At 39.6% G+C, this 23,669-nt stretch overlaps 1 protein-coding gene across 3 annotated transcripts in view; it reads right to left on the bottom strand.

Annotated features, from left to right (window-relative positions):
• SOS2 (SOS Ras/Rho guanine nucleotide exchange factor 2) overlaps positions 1-23,669 on the bottom strand; it is a 130,436-nt gene that overhangs the window by 67,049 nt on the left and 39,718 nt on the right. For all 3 annotated transcript variants that reach the window (XR_013521197.1, XM_035260451.3, XM_035260450.3), the window contains exons 3-5: positions 19,693-19,824; positions 19,056-19,220; positions 4,710-4,913 (exon numbers count right to left, since the gene is read on the bottom strand). Coding sequence is in view for 2 of the 3 variants with exons in the window: in XM_035260451.3 (XP_035116342.1) it covers positions 4,710-4,913; positions 19,056-19,220; positions 19,693-19,824 (501 nt within the window). In the remaining variant the exon portion in view is untranslated. The remainder of the gene's footprint in view (positions 1-4,709; positions 4,914-19,055; positions 19,221-19,692; positions 19,825-23,669) is intronic.

The following is a 23,669-nucleotide window of genomic DNA, read 5'->3' on the forward strand; positions in this document are numbered from 1 at the left end:
GCTCATCTCCTGGATCTGAGAAGGAACTACAGATTTCATCCAAGCTCCCATCTGTGAATTACAGCCATGCACTATTTAAAGATGGGTATGTTCTGAGAAATGTGCTGTTAGGTGATTTTGTCATTGTGTAAATATCACGGTGTGTACTTATACAAACCTAGATGATACACTACAACACTTAGGCTATATGGGAAAGCCTGCTGCTCCTAGGTTACAAACCTGTACAGCATGTTGTACTGAATACTGTAGATAATTATAACACGATGGTAAGTATCTGTGTATCTAACATATCTAAATATAGAAAAGGTATAGTAAAATTATAATATAATCTTACAGGATTACTGTCATATATATGGATATATATAGTATATCAGTGACTAAAACGTCCTATGTGGCACATAGCTGTATATCTAGGATAAGACAGGTTCAAGCCCTCTGAACCCAAACATATCATATGACTGACCATCCAGGTTATGGCCAACTATTATTCACTCTGGCATCTTATAAGGGAAACATCATGGGCTTTGGAAACTAAGAGACCTGAGCTTGGATCCTGGCTCCATCACGTGGTATAATATGAAACATATTTGGTCTTTGTCCATGGTTCCCGCCTTAGAGCCCCACTAACATGCTAGGAATATCCTGAGTGATGACAGTATCTTTTGTTATTCATAATGAGCCCCTCTGATAAATATTGAGTTTATGCTAATGAGGTTACTTATGGTAGGGCCCCTAGATAACCTCATGATAGGGCCAGTCATCAAAAAGACCAGACCATTAGGAGGATTGGAGGGTTACTTAAAACCAAACTGGCTCATAAGAAAAATAAAAAGGATCAGAGGGTTGGAAATTTCAGCCCCACCCACTGACCTCTAAATAGTTGGAAGAAGAGCCTGGGCAACATGGCAAAAACAAAAAATACAAAAATTAGTTGGGTGGGGTGACATGTGCCTGTAGTCCCAGCTACTCAGGAGGCTCAGGAGCCTCTTCATCTTGCTACTCAGGAGCAAGATGATCGCTTGAGCCCAGGAAGCAGAGGTTATGGTGAGCCAAGATGCACTTAAGCCTGGGCAACAGAGCCAGACCCTGTCTGAAAAAAAGAAAAAAGAAAAGAAAAAAGCAGGGGTGAGAGGCTAGAGATCAAGCTCCATAAAAACTCTTGATGAGCTTCCTGGTTGCTGACCTAATGGAGGTGCTAGGAGGGTGTCTGTCTGCCCAGAGAGGGTTTGGTAACTCCGTGCCCTAATACCTTCCCCTGTCCATCTCTTCATCTGTATCCTTTGGTTTTATTTTGTTTTTGTATGTTTTTTTTTTTTTTTTGGAGACAGTGTCTCACGCTGTTCCCCAGGCTGGAGTGCAGTGTCACAATCTCAGCTCACTGCAACCTCTGCCTCCCAGGTTCAAGCAATTCTCCTTGCCTCAGCCTCCCAAGTAGCTACGGTTATAGGCACCCACCACCATGCCCAGCTAATTTTTTTGTATTTTTAGTAGAGATGGGGTTTCTCTATGTTGGCCAGGCTGGTCTTGAACTCCTGAGCTCATAATCTGCCTGCCTCGGCCTCCCAAAGTGCTAGGATTACAAATGTGATTCACCACGCCCAGCCTCATCATATCCTTAGTAAAATCCTTCATAATAAACTGGTAAATGTGCTTCCCTGATTTCTGTGAGCTGTTCCACCAAATTAATGGAACCCAAGAAGGAGGTCATGGGAACTCCAATTTATAACTGATCAGTCTGAAGCACAGTTCACAACCTGGGACTTTCAATTGGCACCTGAGTGGGAGACAGTAGTGTTGGGACTGAGTTCTTAATCTGTGAGATCTAACACTATTTCCAAGTAAATAATGTCAAAATTGAGCTTAATTATAGGACACGTAGTTGGGTGTCCAATGGAGAATTACTTTGGTGTAGGAGGAAAAAATCCTCACATATCTGGTCACAGAAGTGTTCTGTGATGAGTGTGAAGATTAGAGAGGAGGCTGGGTGCAGTGGCTCATACCTGTAATCCCAGAACTTTGGGAGGCCAAGGTGGGTGGATCACCTGAGGCCAGGAGTTCCAGACCAGTCAGACCAACAAGGAAAAACCCCATCTCTGCTAAAAATACAAAAGTTACCCAGTCATGGTGGCGCACATCTGTAATCCCAGGTACTCAGGAGGGTGAGGCAGGAGAATTGCTTGAACCTGGGAGGCAGAGGTTGCAGTGAGCCAGGATTATGCCACTGCACTCCAGCCTGGGAGACAGAGCAAGACTCCATCTCAAAAAAAAAAAAAAGGAAAAACTGTTTTTTCCTTTTACAATATGCCAGATGAATGACCTTGGATTAGGAATGAAAGGACAATAATAATAGCTAGCCATTTCTTGGGTACATCATATTCTAGGCACTCTTCTAAGCCTTTGAAATATAATAACCTAATATCCTTATTAGATAGGTACTATCATCATCCTCATTTGACAAATGAGGAAACAGAGGCATAGAGCAGTTAAATAATTTCCCCATTGTCACACATTTGGTCTGCTAATACCTGCTTATAGGGTTCTCAGGATTAAATTAGATTATTTCTATGAAATGCTCCTGGCAAATATTAGCCCCTCCAGAAATGTGAGCTTTTTGAAAACACAGGACAAGGAGCAAAAGGAGTAACTTAAGATCATTTTTAAGCCATTCACTCCTTTAACTAATATTTTGCAAAGTACTCTGATCTGATTTTAGATAGTCTTTACCTCAAAACTTTATTACTTAAACTTTAATTTTACTTAATGTTAAAAAATTTATAGATACAGAGATAGAGAAAAAAAGGGATTCTCTCTTCCATCTGACTCTTTAGTATTAGAATAGAAATTGTCTGTCATATTAGCACTAATCCAGTGAAAAGAGACCCATAAAAATTAATTCCTGAGGAATGAAAACTGATGGGACATAGAAAAGACAAAGATTACATTAGTTGGCAATATTTGTTAGGTTTTTATTCTTCATACCACTAGAGACAAAATCCAATTATAAAGTGGTAGAAAAGAAGCCAAATTCAAGATCAGGCTCAATAAAAAACTTGATTAAGATGTTAATTTCCAAACCTGGGCACAGCGGCTCAAGCTTATAACCTTAGCACTCTGAGGGGCTGAGGAGGAGGATTGCTTAAGCCCAGGAGTTCAAGACCAGCCTGAACAACATAGTGAGACCCCCATCTATAGTTACGAAAAAAAGCTCAATCTCCTTACAAGTAGAGATGATAACATCTGCCCAATCCATCCCTCAGGATTGTTAAAGGGTCAAATAAAATAGAACAGTACTTTGAAAAACATAAAAGTTCTGACTACTTATGATAGCATGCCCAGTGGGAGTTATTATCATACATTGTTAAACTAAACATATATTCAAAAGAAAAAAGTAATGGCCAACTAAAGCACTTTAGATTATCATTTAAACTCATTCTTTTGAAAAAGAATGAGAAAATCTAAATCTCTTCCTGACTTTAAATACTCAGCCACCTGTGTCTGAGTATCACTCTTACTTACTCATGTTACAGTCATTTTGTGGAGGAAGTTAGGAGGTACAAGATAAATAAGACAAGGCTGAGTATCTTTTTTTGAGATGACGTCTTGATCTGTTCCCAGGCTGAAGTGCAGTAGCATGACCATGGCTCACTGTAGTCTCGAATTACTGGCTCAAGCAATCCTCACTTCAGCTTCCCCCACAGCTGGGACTACAGGCATGTGCCACCATGCCCAGCTAAGTTTTAAAATTTTTTGTAGTGACCACATCTCGCTCTGTTACCCAGGCTGGTCTCAAATTCTTGGCCTCAAGCAATCCTCCTGTCTCAGGTTCCCAAAGCAGCTGGGATTACGGGCATAAGCACTGCGCCTGGCCAAGGCTAATTATTTTTAAAGTGTGGGCCAAACACAGAGATATGAAAAAATAAATCAAGTGATAAAGGAAAGAAAGAAAAAAACCTTTTTTGTTTGTTAAACGTGGCATTCTGCATAAACTTTTATTTTTAAAAATTCCACTGTTAAAACTTTATTTTCAATCCCATGTATTCTGAGCTACAAACTAAAACTTTAAACTACTGCCTTAAGGTACTTGCCAAAAGACAGAAAAATGAAGAGCTCTTTCTTTCCTAGACCATGTATCTTTTTCACCACCTCCAAATGAATATCAGATACTGCAGAGCAGACAATGATTTCACCCCAGTATAAATCGCTTTCTAATTTTGTGTCTAATTTTCATTGACACTGCACTTATTATATTAGTATAACAATTCACATGTTTGTAAAACCCACAAATATATGAAAATATTTTTTATGTACTCATAAAGTATTTAAAGATACTATTTATGGGCTGGGTACAGTGGCTCACACCTGTAATCCTAGCACTCTGGGAGGCCAAGGCAGGCAGATCACTTGAGGTCAGCAGTTTGAGAGTAGCCTGGCCAACATGGAGTAACCCCATCTCTACTAAAAATATAGAAAAATTAGTCGAGTGTGGTGGTGCACGCATCTAATCCCAGCCACTCAGGAGGCTGAGGTAGGAATTGCTTGAACCTAGGAGAAAGAGGCTGCAGTGACCTCAGATAGCACCACTGCACTCCAGCCTGGGCAGTAGAGCAAGACACCATCTCAAAAAAAAAAAAAAAAGTTAACTATTTATGATTTTAAGCTGGTTTTATTTTTGGGGGTACACAGAATTTCAAACCCAAAATGGTACTTACAGAAGGTTTAAACAGCTTTCTATCAGAAAGAAAGGCTTCTCGAAACACTTTTATGATCATATTTAATTCCCGTAGATACTGTCTTTCTTCCGCAATTTCAGTTCTGACGAGATCATAGTAGTTTAATTCACCAGAAGAAGTAGGTTCATCTTCACAGAGAGAAACCAAACCTATGTCATCTTGATCAAACATGTCCATCAAAACCTGAGAAACAGAAACCAATAATGTATAAGTTTATTTTCCTTACTTTTATAAAAAACTGCCTCAAAGTACCTGAAATCAAAATGCTATTAAACAGGGCCAGGCACAGTGGCTCACACCTGTAATCCTAGCACTTTGGGAGGCCAAGGCGGGAGGAACACTTGAGGTCAGGAGTTTGAGACCAGCCTGGCTGACATGGTGAAACGCTGTCTTTATCAAAAATACAAAAATTAGCTAGACATGATGGTAGGTGCATGTAAACTCAGCTACTTGGTAGGCTGAGGCAGGAGAACTGCTTGAACCTGGAAGGAGGAGGTTGCAGTGAGCCCAGATAATGCCACTGCACTCCAGCCTGGGTGACAGAATGAGACTCCATCACACACACACACACACACACACACACACACACTAGCAAAAAAAAAAAAAGATCTTGTCTTTGGGGAACGACAATCTGAGCCAAAATCCCAGTTCAGCCACTACTTGACTGTGATCATGAATAAATGTATTCGTTTGAAAGTCATTTTCCTGATGTATAAAATGTAACTGATAGAAAAATTCAATGTGGTAATGTACATAAAATGCATACTACTATGTCTAGCAAATAGTAGGTACTCAACATGGTAGTTCCTTGCCATATCATAAAGATAGTAGTATGTATTTGGGTAGGGTTAAAAGGAGAAAAGTGAAATGCTATTATGATAGAGGCACATGATAAGTCAGTGTGATGCATTTCTGATGCACATTTACTACAATGACCACTGCTATTATTTTCATTTGCTAAACCCAAACATCCCACAGATGCTTAAATTGTTGTAGTAACCACTTTTTTTTTTTGAGACGGAGCTTCACTCTTGTTACCCAGGCTGGAGTGCAATGGCGCGATCTCGGTTCACTGTAACCTCCGCCTCCTGGGTTGAAGCAATTCTCCTGCCTCAGCCTCCTGAGTAGCTGGGATTACAGGCATGCGCCACCATGCCCAGCTAATTTTTTGTATTTTTAGTAGAGACGGGGTTTCACCATGTTGACCAGGATGGTCTCGATCTCTTGACCTCATGATCCAGCTGCCTCGGCCTCCCGTAGTAGTAACCACTTCTTTTAGAAATAGCTACCGTGGACTCGAGTCAACCAACAGGCAAGAAGTAGCTATTTATCAATAGAAACAGAAACGTGACTTTTTCTTTTTTTTCATGAGACAGAGTCTCGCTCTGTCACCCAGGCTGGAGTACAGTGGCGAGATCTCGGCTCACTTCAACCTCCACCTCCTGGGTTCAAGTGATTCTCCTGCCTCAGCCTCTAGAGTAGCTGGAATTACAGGCATGCGCCACCATGCCTGGCTAATTTCTTTTTGTATCTTTAGTAGACATGCAATTTCACCATGTTGGCAAGGCTGGTCTTGAACTCGTGACCTCAAATGATCCACCTGCCTTGACCTACCAAAGTGCCAGGATTACAGGTGTGAGCCACCACACCAGGCCATGACAATACATTTTAAAATTATTAATAGTTTTTTTTTTTTTTTTTTAATGATTAGAGGCTGAACAAGCCCATAATCCCACTATTTTGGGAAGCCAAGGCAGGCGGATCCAGAGGTCAGGAGTTTGAGACCAACCTGACCAACATGGTGAAACCCTGTCTCAACTAAAAATACAAAAATTGGCTGGGCATGGTGGCACATGCCTGTAATCCCAGCTACTCAGGAGGATGAAGCAGCAAAATTGCTTGAACCCGGCTGGCGGAGGTTGTGGTGAGCCAAGATCACGCTATTGCACTCCAGCCTGGGAAACAGAGCAAGACTCCATCTCAAAAAAAAAAAAATTATTAGACCTAGTTAATTATATATTAAGACCGACTGAAAAGTACTCTGAGAGTTCAGCAAAACGGTATACTCTGAAAAGGAAACTCCAAAAAGTTAAAAAGCTTCAAAGGGATGAGAGGAAATTCTGATAACACAATAGCAGATATTTATTCATTCATTCATTCTGAAAAACATCTACTGATCACCATAAATTGTACCACGTTGGTAAAATGCACTAATAAAGTAAACATGACTCTGTCCTCCTATCTTTTTGAATCAAATTCAGAAATATCTTGTAAACATCTCTGAAATCTTGTCAGTTCTCTCCATCTCACTATATGCTTTAGATTACACTACTAAACAATCACCATCTCTTACAAGGATACACAAGCCTCATAATTTGATCCTCCTGCCACAGGTCTTCCCAACCCCATTTCTAAAATCATGTTACTAAAAACAAATTTGTCATTCCCTACATAAAAATGATATTTTTTCTGTGACACTCTCAAATCTTTTCTTCCCCAATGCTTACTCCATGCAGTCCTTCTTGTCATTGAAGACCATCCTCCCCACTTCCCTGCCACTTTAAAGAAACCAGAGAGGCTACACAGGGAATTTGCTGATGAAATCTGATTTGAAACAGATACACAAAATAATGAAGGCATGAGAGATGAAAACACACAGAAGAGCTACCAGCCTCTTCTCTTCCCTACCAGAGACCTTTTTACAGTAGGCCATACTCACTAGCTTTAACTTCTTGCTTCCATTCACTTAGCAAGCTCATTACTGTATTAAAACTGCTCTCACTATTGATCTACTGTCAAATCTAATGGTGTGTTTTAGTATTCCTACTTGTTTTCTCCAGTTTTTGATGCAGCTGACCATTCTCTCATTCTTATAACTCTCAGGGTGAGGCATGATGGCTCATGCTTACAATCTCAGCGATTTGGGAGGCTGAGGTAGGAGGATCACTTGAGGCCAGGCATTCAAAGCCAGTCTGGGCAATATAGCAAGATCCTATCTCTAGAAATAATAACAATAAATTAACCAGGCATGGTAGTAGGCACCGGTTGTCCTAGCTACTCCAAAGGCTGAGGTGGGAGAATTGCTTGAGCCTACGAATTTGAAGCTCCAGTAAGCTAAGATTGTACCACCACATTTCACCCTGAGTGGCAGAATGAGATCCTATCTCTAAATAAGAAAAAACACATACAAAACTCCCCAAAACAATTTTTCTCTCCTTGGCTTCCGATATACCATTCTGTCAGTGGGGCCTCCTTCTCCATGACTTACCTTCTCTACTACTCACTCCAGGGTTCCATTCTTAAAACTCTTTTGGTCACATAATACCAAAACATCCTGAATTTAAATGCTAAAGGGGTCAGGCAAGTAACATTATAATATATAAGAAGTAGTGGAGATTATGGCAAACTGGAAGGTGCATGCACCTAAGGAGGAAGCGTACCACTCCATGCCAGCTATTTTCTATTAGGCATTCTGATTTTGTTTTTTCATGAAAAGTCTGGGATTTATATTTTTATGCAAAATTTTTAGATTTGTAAATATAAATACATGGCAAATAATTCAAAAACTTAAAAAACAAACCTAGAGACTCTGTTGACTAGAAGGTCACCAGTCTGAAACGCCTCCTGTATTTCCTCCTTAGCGTGAACTCATTCCCTTAAATGATTTCCAATTACTGTCTAGATGACAATGACTACTAAGTGTTTATATCTAGCCTCAGCATCTCTCTGGATCCTAGAGAAATGTTCCCAAAGGCTCGCTAGACTTCTGCCTGTCTTAAAAAAACCTATACATGTATACTTTCAGAATCACTAATAACAGCATCACCTACTTGGTCTTCATAACTAGAAAACTTGTCCATTACCTTAGACTTACCACTTTTCCAACTCCTCTCCTGTATCCAATCAGTCCCCAAATCCTATTGACTCTAACTAATAATATCCCTTAAATCTGGCCAGTTCTCTTTATTTCCCTCTGTCTAGGAGGTCTTCTCTTACTTCCCCTTCCCTCTCAACTCTCATATATTCACCTGACCAATCCCTACCCATTTTCCACCATTTAGCACAAACACAATTTTTTTGGATAGCTTTTCTAAACTCTGACTCCCTGCCAGAATCTCCTCCACTAGCATTAGCCCTTGATCGGCAACCTTCTCTCTTTCCTATAGAAGCACCTAATGATACAGTCATCCCTTGGTATCTGCAGGGGATTGGTTCCAGGACCCTCACCCACACTCCCACAATCCTCAGACACTCAAGTTCCTTATATAAAATAGCATACTGTTTGCATATAACCTACACACATCTTCCCGTATGCTTAAATCATCTCTAGATTACTTGTGATATCTAATACAATGCCTACATATCACTTCATTCACATAGATTCAATGTAGCACTCAGCTCATACAAATTCAAGTTTTGCTTTTTTGGAATTTTCTGGAATTTCTTTTCCCTTAGTATTTTTTTTTTATCTGTGGCTGGTTGAATCAGTGAATAAAGAATTCATAAATACAGAGGGCCAACTACTGTATTAAAATTTCTATTCTATCTTTTCCCTTACTAAATAGTAACCATTTAAAGTTAAAAAAAAACTGTGCTTTTGTCTTAAAATCCAAAGCATCTGACACACAGTAAATACATAAAAGATATCTGTTTAGAGAGTATACATGGACTGTATATATTTATGAACCATTAGACATGTAAAACATTTTTTGGTCATGGTTATAGCATGAACAATAAAGCAGAGCCAGGCTAGGTGCAATGGTTCACACCTGTAATCCCATTACTTTGGGAAGTTGAAGTGGGAGGATTCCTTGAGCCCAGAAGTTGAAGACCAGCCCAGGCAACAAAGAGAGACCTAGCCTCTACAAAAAAATTTTAAGGCCAAGTGCAATGGCTCATGTGTGTAATCCCAGCACTTTGGGAGGCCAAGGCAGGCGGATCACCTGAGGTCAGGAATTTGAGACCAGCCTGGCTAACATGGTGAAAAACCCTGTCTCTACTAAAAGTACAAAACATTAGCCGGGCATGGTGGCACGTGCCTGTAATCCCAGCTACTCAGGAGGCTGAGGCGGGAGAATCACTTGAATCTAGGAGGCAAAGGTTACAGACTGCACCACTGCACTCCAGCCTGGGTGACAGACCAAGACTCTGTCTTAAAAAAACATAAAAAAAAAAAAAAAAAAGACCAGGTGTGGTAGCTCACGCCTGTAATCCCAGCACTTTGGGAGGCCAAGGCAGGCAGATAAACTTGAGGTAAGGAGTTCGAGACCAGCCTGGTCAACATGGTAAACCCCATCTTTACTAAAAATACAAAAATTAGTCGGGCATGGTGGCAGGCATCTGTAATTGCAGCTACTCAGGAGGCTGAGGCAGGAGAATCGCTTGAACCTGGGAGGCAGAGGTTGCAGGGAGCTGAGATCGCACCATTACACTCCAGCCTGGGCAACAGAGTGAGACTCTGTCTCAAAAGAAAAAAAAAGGTATATAATTCAATAATTCAGTAGATTAAAAAAAAAGAAAATATAGAACTCAACTGCTAGCACATCTAGATCAGAGCTAACTAACCTTCTTCAGAGCAGCTTTGCGCCCTCTTATTCTCTCACCTTTCTTCCCCCCCCCCCGTTTCCCAGTGGCACCATAATAGTTCACTAGAGTTTCAATATTCCAGGCTCAAGCAATCCTCCCACCTTGGTCTTCCAAGTAGCTGGGATACACCACTACACCAAGCTAATAATTTTTTAAATTTTTAGTAGAGATGAGGTCTTACTATATTGCCTGGGTTATCTCATTTTTCTTTCTTTGTCTCTTTCTTAAAATTTTTTGTAGAGGCCGGGCACAGTGGTTCACGCCTATAATCCCAGCACTTTGGGAGGCTGAGGCAGGTGGATCATGAGGTCAAGAGATCGAGACCATCCTGGTCAACGAGGTGAAACCCTGTCTCTACTAAAAATACAAAAATTAGCTGGGCATGGTGGTGTACGCCTGTAGTCCCAGCTACTTGGGAGGCTGAGGCAGGAGAATTGCTTGAACCCAGAAGGCGGAGGTTGCAGTGAGCCGAGATCATGCCATTGCACTCCAGTCTGGGTAACAACAGCAAAACTCCGTCTCAAAAAAAAAGAAAAAAAAAATTTTTTTTTGTAGAGATCAAGTCTTGCTATGCTGCCCAGGCTGGTCTCAAAAGCCCGGATTCCATCTATCCTCCTGCTTCAGGCTCCTAAAGTGCTGGGATTACAAGCGTGAACCACTGTGCTTGGCCTTTACCTTTCCTAAACATCAATTTCCTTCTTATAAGCATTTACGTCCATTTTCTCCATTTAAATACTGTTTTTCTTAATAGTGACATATACACTAGAAGTTAAATTCTACAATTCTTTCCTATGTTCATCTAATTCTCAGCAATCTTTGATATGCTAGAATACCTCAAACAGCCAAACGTTGCTTTTATTTTTAAATGTAAAGAAATAGGGTTGATTCTCAAGTTCTCCGTCTGGGAAATTAAAGCTATCCCTAGAAACCACGTATTCAAATAATTTATTAAACAGATGGTTTGTGAACTCTTTAAATAGTGATCTCTAGATATTAATTTGGATATACCAAGATCACATGTCATACAATCTCATTACTTAGGGTTACATAACTAGAGCCACAAATCAAGTCATCTAGATCTTTTTTTTTTTTGAGACATAGTTTCACTTAGTTGCCCAAGCTGAAATGCAGTGGCACAATCTCAGCTCACTGCAATCTCCACCTCCCAGTTTCAAGGTTCAAGCAATTCTTGTGCCTCAGCCTCCTGAGTAGCTAGGATTACAGGCGAATGCCACAATGCCTGGCTGATTTTTTATATGTCAATAGAGATAGGTTTTCATCATGCTTCCCAGGCCGGTCTCGAACTCCTGAACTCAGGTAATCTGCCTGTCTTGGCCTCCCAAAGTGCTAGGATTACAGGCATGAGCCACCACAACTGGCAAGTCATCCGGATTTTAGCTAAGTATATGACATTCTCTTGTAACAAACAGGGGATCATGACAGAAATGTCTGAAACCAGGACCAGCCAACTATAGCACAAAGGCCAAATCCAGCCCATAGCCTGTTTCTGAAAAAAAAGTTTTGCTGGAACACAGCCCATGCTCATTCATTTATGGCTGTTTTCACACTATAAGGGCAGAGATGAGTAGATGCATAGCCCACAAAGCCTAAAATATTTATCCCCTGGGCCTTTATAGCTAAAGTTTGCTGACCCATAAATTAGACAAAATGTGAAAATAGTCAACTAAAAGACAATAATGAAGAAAACAGGCAACTTTTAACCTAGAAGAATGCTTCTAGTAACATATGCTAGAAATCTCACTTCTTATATAATCCTTTTCAATTTATTTATTTGTTTTAAGATGGAGTCTTGGCCAGGATTACATCTGTAATCCCAGCATTTTGGGAGGCTGAGGCGGGTGAATCACCTTAAGTCAGGAGTTTGAGACCAGCCTGTCCAACATGGTAAAATTCCATCTCTACTAAAAATACAAAAAACATTAGCAGGGCTTGGTGGTGGGCACCTGCAATCCCAGCTACTTGGGAGGCTGATGCAGAAGAATCGCTTGAAATGGAGGTGGAGATTGCAGTGAGCCAAGATCGTGACATTGCACTCCATCCTGGGTAACAGAGCAAGACTCCGCATCTCAACAACAACAACAAAATACATAAAATAAAATAATATGGAGTCTTGCCTCCATTGCCCAGGTTAGAGTGCAGTGGCATGATCCTGGATCACTGCAGCCTCTACCTCATTCAAAGGCACCTGACCTTTTCAATATTTTTACCAAATCATTTTAATTCAAGGTTTCTCAGATTTGTACACATTACAAAAACTTGGGTAGATTATTTAAAATGCTGAATGACGGAATTCAATTTTTTTTTTTTTTTTTGAGACAGAGTTTCGCTCTTGTTACCCAGGCTGGAGTGCAATGGCGCGATCTCGGCTCCCCGCAACCTCCGCCTCCTGGGTTCAGTCAATTCTCCTGCCTCAGCCTCCTGAGTAGCTGAGATTACAGGCATGCGCCACCATGCCCAGCTAATTTTTTGTATTTTTAGTAGAGATGGGGGTTCACCATGTTGACCAGGATGGTCTCGATCTCTTGACTTGTGATCCACCTGCCTCGGCCTCCCAAAGTGCTGGGATTACAGGCGTGAGCCACCGCGCCCGGCGACGGAATTCAATTTTTAAAGTATCTATGTATATTGGAACATAGACTCAATAACAGTATGAAATTTTCTAGGGATAAATTCACATTCATTCTTACAACAATAACAAAAAATCAAGAGCACAAGTTGGAGAAATCAAAGATATAACATAATGATACTTTATATGAAAAAGTCCTCAGCAATTTAGAAATCTGCAGACTTGATAAGCACACAGAGTGACATGGTGCCAAAATATTAATGTTGAAATTACTAAAGAATAGCATAGAGAGAGAGACTGTTCAGCGCAGCATAGGCCATGGTGCAGCTCTGACCGCGTGCGTCTCGCGCCCCGGTGTCCGAAGAGGCGATGGTGTACGAGGGCCAGCCGGCCTCGGAGGAGGAGGTGGAGCACTGGCTGTTGCTCGGGCGGCCCAGCAGCTGCGCGGCAGCCGAGCTGCTAGAGGAAGATGAGGAAGGAGACGAGGAGTTTGACTACGAAGCAGCACAAGCCTTCATCCATAATTCTTTATATGGGCCAGGAACTAACCGGACTACAATAAATAAATTCCTGTCTTTTGCTAACAAGAGGTAACCAGTAAAAAGGGCTGCTGTCCAGTTTTTGAATAATGCTTGGGGAATCCAGAAAAAAACAAAATGCCAAGAGGTTTAAAAGACGGTGGATGGTCAGAAAGATGAAAACTAAGAAGTAAATCAAAGCTAAATGAAGAATTTGTATGTATAGAATTCAATAAATCATTCATAAATCATTTTAAAGGATCACTATAAGAATCATAAACTTATGTGAGGAAATAACCACATTTCATTCTTCTGGGGAACAGTGCCTTGTGTTTGCAATCCTAGAGGAAAAAAGTTTAAGAAGGAATTGTTTTCTTTTGAATATATTTAACTGAATTCAAGCCATATCCACACTAGCAACAGCACCTCTTCTACTCTGCCCCCTTGGGGGTTGGGAGGTGGCAAGAATGGCAAGGACGAAAAGGAGAAATGGACATTCCAGAAAAGTCTCTAACTGTAGCCCTTAAGGTATTTGTTCTTAAAGATTCAGTGCACAATATACAGTCGACTAACAGCTTTTAAAATTTTACTTTCAACCAGTCTGGGGATTTGCTTGCCTGGTGAGTCTCACACACCATATTATTATGAAAATAATGAAGTTAATTTCCTGTTGCCTTTCTGTGTTACCCACAGTATCAGGTTTACCCCTAATCCAGGGATGCCAGTAAACTGAAGGCAGTTTTAGGTTGTAGAACTCTGATTAATTATAGAAATCATTAATTTTAATTGTTCTAATTTTCATATTAATCATAAAAAGTATACAGGTATCTAATATATAAACTCCATTGACACTGTATCTGTAGAAGTAAATTTTTAATGGCTGGTTAATTATATCACTGCATTTTATTGCAATATAGTACTCATTTAAGCACTTAAAAATGGAAGGTGTACAAAGATTAAATTAAGACACGGTAAACTGACTAAATATTTGGTTTTTATATAAATAAAGGTCATAACCACACCGTTGACATGTAATACTGTTATAATACAACAGTTAAACCTGTGAGTCTACAATAGAAGTCATCTATAGTTAAACAGGAAACAAAGCTGAAAAAGACCATGTTAAAACAAAACTACTGGGACTAACAGGTTGGGATTGTAAGTAGCAACAAACATATTCACTCAGCTCCTGAGTATTTCAAGTTTTACAGTACACATTAAAAATGATTTCTCCCATCAACACTAAAAAAAAAAATAGCATATAGAATAAAGGATATGTGCATTTCAATAGACTCTGTTGGTCAGACCAAATCTGAACTGTTGCCTTCAGTTTTAGAAATCAGTCTAAAAGCAATATAATAAGGGGATCTGAAAATCCTACCACATGAAGATTTTTTAAAACTCTTAAAAGGTGAAGATTTAGGATACAGAAAAATGCTTCAAATAAAGTAATGACTTATTCAAAAAAAATAATTTATGGCCTGGTGCAGCGGCCCACATCTGTAATCCTAGCATCTTGGGAGGTTGAGGCAAGAAAATCACTTGAAGCCAGGTGCTCCAGACCAGCCTGGGCAACATAGTGAAACCACATCCCTATAAAAATTTAAAAATTAGCTGGGCATGGTGGCAGGTGACTGTAGCTCTAGCTACTTGGAAGGCTAAGGCCAGAGGATTGCCTGAGCCCAGGGGTTTGAAGCTACAGTGAGCCTGGGTGACAGTGGGAGATTCAAGCTCTCAAAAACAAACAGGCCAGGCATGGTGGCTCACACCTATAATCCTAGCACTTTGGGAGGCCGAGGCGGGCAGATCACGAGGTCAGGAGTTCGAGACCAGGCTGGCCAACAGAGTGAAACCCCGTCTCTATTAAAAATACAAAAATTAGCCAGACGTGGTGGCAGCTACCTATAATCCCAGCTACTCAGAAGACTGAGACAGGATAATTACTTGTACTGGGAGGCAGAGGTTGCAGTGAGCCGAGATTACGCCACTACACTCCAGCCCAGGAGCCAGAGCAAAACTCTGTCTCAAAAAAAAAAAAAAAAAAAAAAAAAAGCACATATGTTCTCACTTACATATGAATCTAGAACAAACTCATAACAGCACAGTAGAATGTGGTTAGCAGAGGCTGCAGGGTAGGGGAACAAAATCTCAATTAGGAGGAACTGGGTCTTTTTAATGAGATTTATTGCATAGCGTGGTGAATATAGTAAATAATAATGTGTTTACATTTCAATATTGCAAAAAGAGTGAATTTTTTTGTCATTTCAATTTTTAAAGGAAATTATTATGGGTACATAGTAGGTGTATATATTTATGGAGTAAAAGCAGGCGTATAACACATGCATCAGAATAAAATGGAGTATCTGTTACCTCAAGCATTTATCCTTTCTTTGTGTTACAAACAATCCAATTATACTCTTTTAATTGTTGCAAAATGTACAATAAATTAATGTTGACTGCAGTCACCCTGTTGTGCTATCAAATATTAAATCTTATTCATTCTAATATTTTTGTACCCATTAACCATCCGCATTTCCCCCACTCCAGCTACCCTTCTTAGCCTTGTAACCATCATTCTACTAGCTAAGAGTAAATTTCAAAAGTTCTCACCACAAAAAATAAGTATTTGAGGTAATGAATGTTAATTAGCTTGATTTAATTATTCTACATTGTCTTCATAATCATAACCTTGCCTTGTACTCCTTGTACATACAACTATAAGCTGTCAATTTATAATTTAATAATAAATAGGAAGAAGGAAAGAAAATAAAGCATTCAAATAATGACAGAAATGGAAAAACCAAGGTAGGGTTCCTACTGACCAAATCTGGAACAACCAGAACTTTTTTTTTTTTGAGACAGGGTCTCACTCTGTCACTAGTCAGGAGTGCAGTGGCATGACCTCGGCTCAGTGTAGCCTTAACCTCCTGAGCTCCAATGAGTCTCTCACCTTAGCCTCCCAAGTAGCTGGGAATACAGTCACAAGCACATGCCCAGCTAATTTTTTTTATTTGTAGAGACATGTTGCCCAGGCTGGTCTCAAACTCTTGAACTCAAGCGATCTACCTGTCTTGGCCTCCCAAAGTGCTGGGATTCCAAGCATGAGCAAGGGTGCCTGGCCTGGAACATCTAAATAATGAAGTAACAGATTATGACCCATTGAATAAAATGACAATTAATGAGTCCATATTAAAATAAATAAATTTAAGTGTGATAAAAATACAGTTTCAAAATATTCTACAAAATAATCATTTATTAATTACAAAAGGGGAAAGAATAACTTCACAGATGAGAAGCCTTGCAGACAACTCCTTAATCAACAAAATCAACATCACCACCACTAATGATACATAATGAAATCATGTGCCTGCGTGCCATCTGAGAAAATGCAATGAGAAGAAGACAGCACAAATTCTATGATATTCCTGCCAAACACCATTACCTGATTCTAACCAAGAGAAAACAACAGAGAAAACCTAAATTGAGGGGCATTCTACACAATAACTGACCTATAACTCTCAAAAGTGTCCAGGTTATAAAAGTTAAAGGAGGGGAGTTGATTCTGATGTCTCTCTCCCCAACGACAGCATTACACTGCAGAGGTCACTGTGCCTATTGACATGGCCTCTCTTGAATAAAGTCAGCTTTACCACCTTTTTTTTTTTTTTTTTTTTTTTGAAATAGAGTGTCACTTTGTTGCCCAGGCTGGAGTGCAGTGGTGCAATCTCAACTTGCTGCAAACTCCGTCTCCTGGGTTCAAATGATTTTTGTGCCTCAGCCTCCTGAGTAGCTGAGATTACAGGCATGTTCCACCATGCCCAGCTACTTTTTTTGTATTATTAGTAGGGACAGGGTTTTGCCATGCTGACTAGGCTGGTTTGAACTCCAGATCTTAAGTGACCTGCCTGCCTCAGCCTCCCAAAGTGCTGGGATTACAGGCACGGTGGTGCCCGGCCTGCTTTGCCATCTTTAAAAAAAAAAAAAAAGTTAAGGGAGGAATGAGGAATTATTCTAGACTGAAGAGAATAAAAAAATACATAACACATAAACAATATATAATTCTGGACTGAATCATTTTGGTATAAAGATCATCATTAGGATATGTGACAAAACTTGAATAATGTATGAAAGTTAGATGGTATAATGTATCAGTGTATTCATCACCTGGATTTTGACTGTCGGTCACACTGTAGTAATGTAGTAGAATGTTCTTGTATAGAGGACACACTATGTTGGCAATTTACTCTCATATGGTTCAAGTGGCAAGGGAGTACTTTTTGTTGTACTTCCAACTTTTCTATAAGATATTTTCAAAGGTAGAAAAAAAAGCAGCCATATTTTTAGAAGTCAAAACAGAAATAGCAAGGAATTCCTAACATGATGTAAGTGAAAAGTCATTTTTGAACTTACGGCATTGTACAATGGGTTTCAGTCATTATAACTCCACATCAGAATTACCTGGAATGCTTTCAAAGAATACTGAGGTTTGGAGATCCAATCCAGAGCAATTAAATCTCTGGCAGTGATATGCAGGCATCAGCATTCTTTAAAAACTTTCTGTTAATTCTGATGTGCAGTCAAGGCTGAGAACCACTGGCATGTGCTAGATCCTGGAGGTCGTTCACCCTGAGAGAGTTTGATTTAGGCATCTTTTCTGTAGTCTTCCTGGCCTCACCCTTGCTCGAGTTCATTACTTTCTCCACTGTACCTTGGACTTATTAGTATAATAGTTTTAATCATATTGTTCTGTAATTATCCATTTATAATTTTTTTTTTGCAGTAAAATAAATACCTTCTAACATAAGGATTGCTATGTTATTCAGTGTTATAGCTTCAATGGGTGCAGTGGCTCATGCCTATAATCCCAACACTTTGGGAGGCCAGGGCAGACACTTGAGCTCAGGAGTTCAAGACCAGCCTGGGCAACATAGTGAAACCCCATCTGTCCAAAACATACAAAAACAGCTGGGCATGGTCCTACCTACTCAAAAGGCTGGGGTAGGAGGATTGCTTGAGCTAGGGAGGCAAAGAGCTGAGATTGCGCCACTGCACTCCAGCCTGGAGTGACAAAGTGACACTTTGTCTTAAACAAATAAATAAAGAAGAAGAAAAATAAGAAGGTAAGAAAAATAGTACAGAAGAATATGAAAAACTCAATTTCTTCCCTCAAGTAGCTTACAGCCAGGAAAGAAGACAGATACATAAACAAAAAAATGATCAGAGGGGAGTAACTTCAGCATTGCAGTCTAATTTTCTCTCTTCTTGTACCTCACAAAACTATGCTCTGAAACCAAAGTATGGTCTTCAAAATTACTCAGACTTAAAAGTACCTGAGTAGAACCCTATATGTTCTCTTTCTAAAAATATAAAACTCAAACAACTTAAAGTGGTTTGAGGCTTTGGATGTTTTTTTCTAGTAAGTAAAAGATTCCAGATGAAAAAAAGAGAGATCCCCATCCTGCCATATGCTTAAAAACCTGGAAATATCATGGTACTCTGTAAACTCAGGATTTTTCTCTCTTCCAGTACCAGCAATTATAAAAATTACTTATCTAATAATGTATACAAAAAGATTGAGGCAGAAATGAGTATAGTTGCTACTCAAGTTAAGTTTAAATAGCTTGTAACACTTACCTTATCTGCACACATTGACACTTTAATGTCCTGCTGAGATATTTCATAATGCCGGATATTGAAAACATAATTACCAGCCAATTTTAAAATATCAGCTGAGATATACTCTAGTACAGCCACAATATACAGGGACACATGGTAGTCCACTTTGTACCCTAAAACCTCCTGTAAAAAGAATAAATAATTAAATTGGAAAACATAGCACTGTTAAGTATTAAACACTTACAAAATTCCTATTTAACAACCTTACTTTTAAAAAACTTTCTATTAACTTTGGGAGGACAAGGTAGGTGAATCACTTGAGCCCAGGAGTTTGAGACCAGGCTGGGCAACACTGTGAGACCCTGTCTCTATTTAATTAAAAAAAAAAAGATGCCACAAGATAATAGTGATATATTATCACTATTAATAACTTTTAATATTATTTGAAAAGCAATCCAATTTCACCAGAGTACAATTTATTTTTATATATATTAATATATATAACATCTATATAGGTGTATGTACAATTATACACATACAAGTACACATATACACACTAACACAGACCACGCTATATTAATGCTTTATAAATACAGGAATTAAGTATTATTTGTTATAAAGAACACCACCCAACTAATGTTTAATGTCTTGTTACCTTCAATGAAGGATGGATTTTGTCCACAGGCAATAAAAGAGGATTTCTTCGTTTTCGTTTTTCTATGGCAGATTGTGCATCAGCAATGGCCCACTTATCAATTGGGTGAGGAAAGGTCTTCTGAACTCGTTCCTGCTCAATCATAGCAGAACCATTGTAGTATTATTAGAAGTGTTCGTAAATAGGAAATTCATACAAAATTCAACTTTATCACTATTCTTAATGCTAGCAGATAATAGTGACATAATACATTCTGATTCCTGTAATAAATTTTTTGGTTTAAAAAAAAAAATCAGGAGGTATGCAGTGGCTCACGCCTATAATCCCAACACTTTGGGAGGTAGAGGCAGGTGGATCACTTGAGCTCAGAAGTTTGAGACCAGCCAGGCAACATGGTGAAATCCCGTCCCTACTAAAAATACAAAAATTAGACCAACAAGGTGGAACATGCGTATAGTCCCAGCTACGTGGGAAGCTGAGGTGGGAGGATCGTTTGAACCCAGGAGGTAGAGGTTGTAGTGAGCTGAGATCATGCCACTACACTCCAGCCTGGGTGAGAGGGAGAACCCATCTGAATAAAAAAAAAGGTCAAGAGGACTATCAAAATTTTTCCACATAATTTTCATGGATAAAAGAAAAAGATAAAATTCAGAAAGAAAGCTTTAAACATAATTAAGATGAACTGGAAAAGGGCAAAAACAATACATAGGATATATAGGAAAGATTAAAGCAAACATGAAATAGTGTATCCGTGTTTTGGCATGGTGGTGCATACTTGTAGTCCCAGCTACTTGGGAGGCTGAGTCACGAGAATCTCTTGAACCTGGGAGACAGAGGTTGCAGTGAGCTGAGATCATGCCACTGCACTCCACCCTGGGCGACAGAGACTCCGTCTCAAAACAAAAACAAAAACACTATTTATGTAGCAGAGTAGAAATTGTTCATTCATTTTAATCATTAGTATGCAGCCACTCTTCTTGTGCTAATCTTAGAGCTTCGAATAAAAGAGATCATGTATCTCCTGGAAGATGAAGTGGGTGAGAGACCTCAGAATGGCTTATGAAAATACATACCTTGACGAAAACAATCCTAGCCTTTGTGGTTCATCTTTTTTTTTTTTTTTTGGAGACAGGGTCTCGCTCTGTCATTCAGGCTGAAGTACAGTGGCGGGATCTCAGGTCATTGCAACCTCTACCTCCCAGGCTCCAACGATTCTCCCACCCCAGAATCCCAAGCAGCTGGGACGACAAGCATGTACCACTACTCCCAGCTAATTTTTTTATCTTTTGTAGAGACAGAGTTTCACCATGTTGCCCAGGCTAGTCTCAAATTCCTGGGCTCAACTGATGTGTCCGCCTCAACTTCCCAAAGTACTGGGATTACAGGTGTGAGCCACTGCACCTAGGCAGTTCATCTTGTTTTAATTTAATTAGTGATTCATTGGCATGAAAAACAAGAACTACTGAGATCCGAATTAAACTCTGATTTAGCAGGGTTTCCTATATTTAAAATTATGTTCTCTGATTTTAGCAAATTACCTATTGAAAAGTATGCTTTTATTGTATTTGTTTCATGTTCAAAACTAGTAGCAAAGGCTGGGCACAGTGGTCCATTTCTCCACACACAAAAAAAATTAAAAATTAGCCAGGCATGATTGCATGCACTTGTAGACCCAGCTACTTGGGAGGCTGAGGCAGGAGAAATGCTTGACCCCAGGAGTTCAAGGCTGCAGTGAGCTATAATCCCGTCACTGCATCCTAGCCTGGATGACAGAGCAAGACTCTATCTCTTAAAACAAAACCCCAGGAGGCTGAGGCAGGCGAATTGCCTGAACCCAGGAGGCGGAAGTTGCAGTGAGCCGAGCCATTGCACTCCAGCCTAGGTAACAAGAGCGAAACTCCGTCTCAAAAACAAACAAACAAACAAACAAAACCCAACAAAACCCAAAAACACTGGCAGCAGAGAACAGGGGAAGAAAAATGCTTTTATTCTAAGAATCCTGGAAAATTTTAATAGCTTGATTACTACAAGTTAAGATTTTCCTTTATACTGAAAGTTGTGGCTGGGCATGGTGGCTTACACCTGTAATCCCAGCACTTTGGAAGGCTGAGTAGGGGAGCTCACTGAAGGCCAGGAGTTCAAGACCCTGGGGAACACAGCAAGACCCAGTCTCCACAAAAATAAAAAATAAAATAAAAATTTGCTGGGTACAGTGGCGTGTGCCTGTAGTCTTAGCTACTTAGGAGACTGGGGCAGGAGGATCACTTGAGCCCAGGAGTTCAAGGCTACAGTGAGCTTGTATATGATCATGCCACCTCACAAAAAGAAAGAAAGTTGTTGCTTATAGAAACAACTTTCCAAAAAAGGAAATATAAACAGTATAGTGTAAAATAATTTTTGAAAATATAAAAATTAGCTGGGTGCAGTGGTGCACACCTGTAGTCCCAGCTACTGAGGAAGCTGAGGCAGGAGAATCGCTTGAACCTGGGAGGCAGAGGTCGCAGTGAGCTGAAATCACACCACTGCACTCCAGCCCAGGCAACAGAGTGAGACTGTCTCAAAACATAAAAATAAAAGTCATTTTTGATAACTGAACTGTTAGATATTTCTTTTGTTTTTAGAAGAGAAAAGGAAAATAAATTTTATTAATATTAATTGTATGTGCAAGGGGTGCTTTTATACAAAAGCAGTAAAAATATCTCCCTAACAGATATTGCTAAAAATCCAAAAATACTCCCATGTAACCAAGGCCAAACAAATATTTTAGCACTAATTTACACATAGTCTTTCAGATATATGTATTTGTATATATATAAAGATATCTGTATCTGAAAGACTGTATATACATATATGTATGTATGTATAGGATAATTTTATCCTTTTCAGTGGGTGTGAAATATGTATGTATATACATATATATACATACATATATACAATTTTTAATCAACAAGCCAATGTCCTCAAAATGTTAAAATGCGCCAATCTTAAAATGTACAATTTGTTGAGTTTCACTATGTAACCATCACCCCAACTGACATAGAGAACATTTTATTTGTTGTTTTTTGAGACAGGGTCTCACTCTGTCACCCAGGCTAGAGGGCAGTGGCACCAAGATCTCAGCTCACTGCAGCCTCCATTTCCTGGGTTCAAGTGATTGTTGTGCCTCAGTCCCCCAAGTAGCTGGGACTACAGGTGTGCACTACTGCATCAGGCTAATTTTTGTATTTTTGGTAGATACGTGGTTTCACCACATTCCCCAGGCTGATCTCAAACTCCTGACTTCAAGTGATCTATCCATCTTGGCCTCCCAAAGTGCTGGGATTACAGGTATGAGCCACCATGCCCACTCTCAAAGAGAACATTTTTATAATCTCGATCTCCATCCCTCACAGGCAACTACCATTCTGATTTCTACCTCCACAGGCTTTAGCTGTTTCTACATTTCATATATATGAAATCATACAATACAAACTTATTTGGGTCTGCTTTTTTTGCTCTACATAATGTCTGTGAGTGGCAGTTATGTTACTGCTGATATCGATAGCTCATTTTAAAAATTTTATTACTGACTAGTATTCCCTTTTATGAATCTGCCACATTTATTTATCTATTTTCTTATTGACAGAAATTTGACTTGTTTCTAACTCTTGGTTATTATGAATTAAACCACTTGAGCAGTCATGTGTGGGCCTCTTTGTGAACATGTATTTTCATTCTCTAGGGTTAAATACTTAGAAACAGAACTACCTGGTCATATGCTACATATAGATTTAACTTATAAGAAACCGCTGGACAGATTTCCAAAGTGATTATACCATTTTATATTCTCACTAGCAATGTTTACGAGTTCTAGCTGAGGCTGGGCTCAGTGGTTCACGCCTGTAATTCCAGCACTTTGGGAGGCCAAGGTGGGAGGATCACTTGAGCCCAGGAGTTTGAGACCAGCCTGTGCAACAAAGGGAAACACATACCTACAA

This window comes from Callithrix jacchus, chromosome 8, assembly GCF_049354715.1.
Source record: "Callithrix jacchus isolate 240 chromosome 8, calJac240_pri, whole genome shotgun sequence".
In the NCBI taxonomy this organism is placed as follows: domain Eukaryota; kingdom Metazoa; phylum Chordata; class Mammalia; order Primates; family Cebidae; genus Callithrix; species Callithrix jacchus.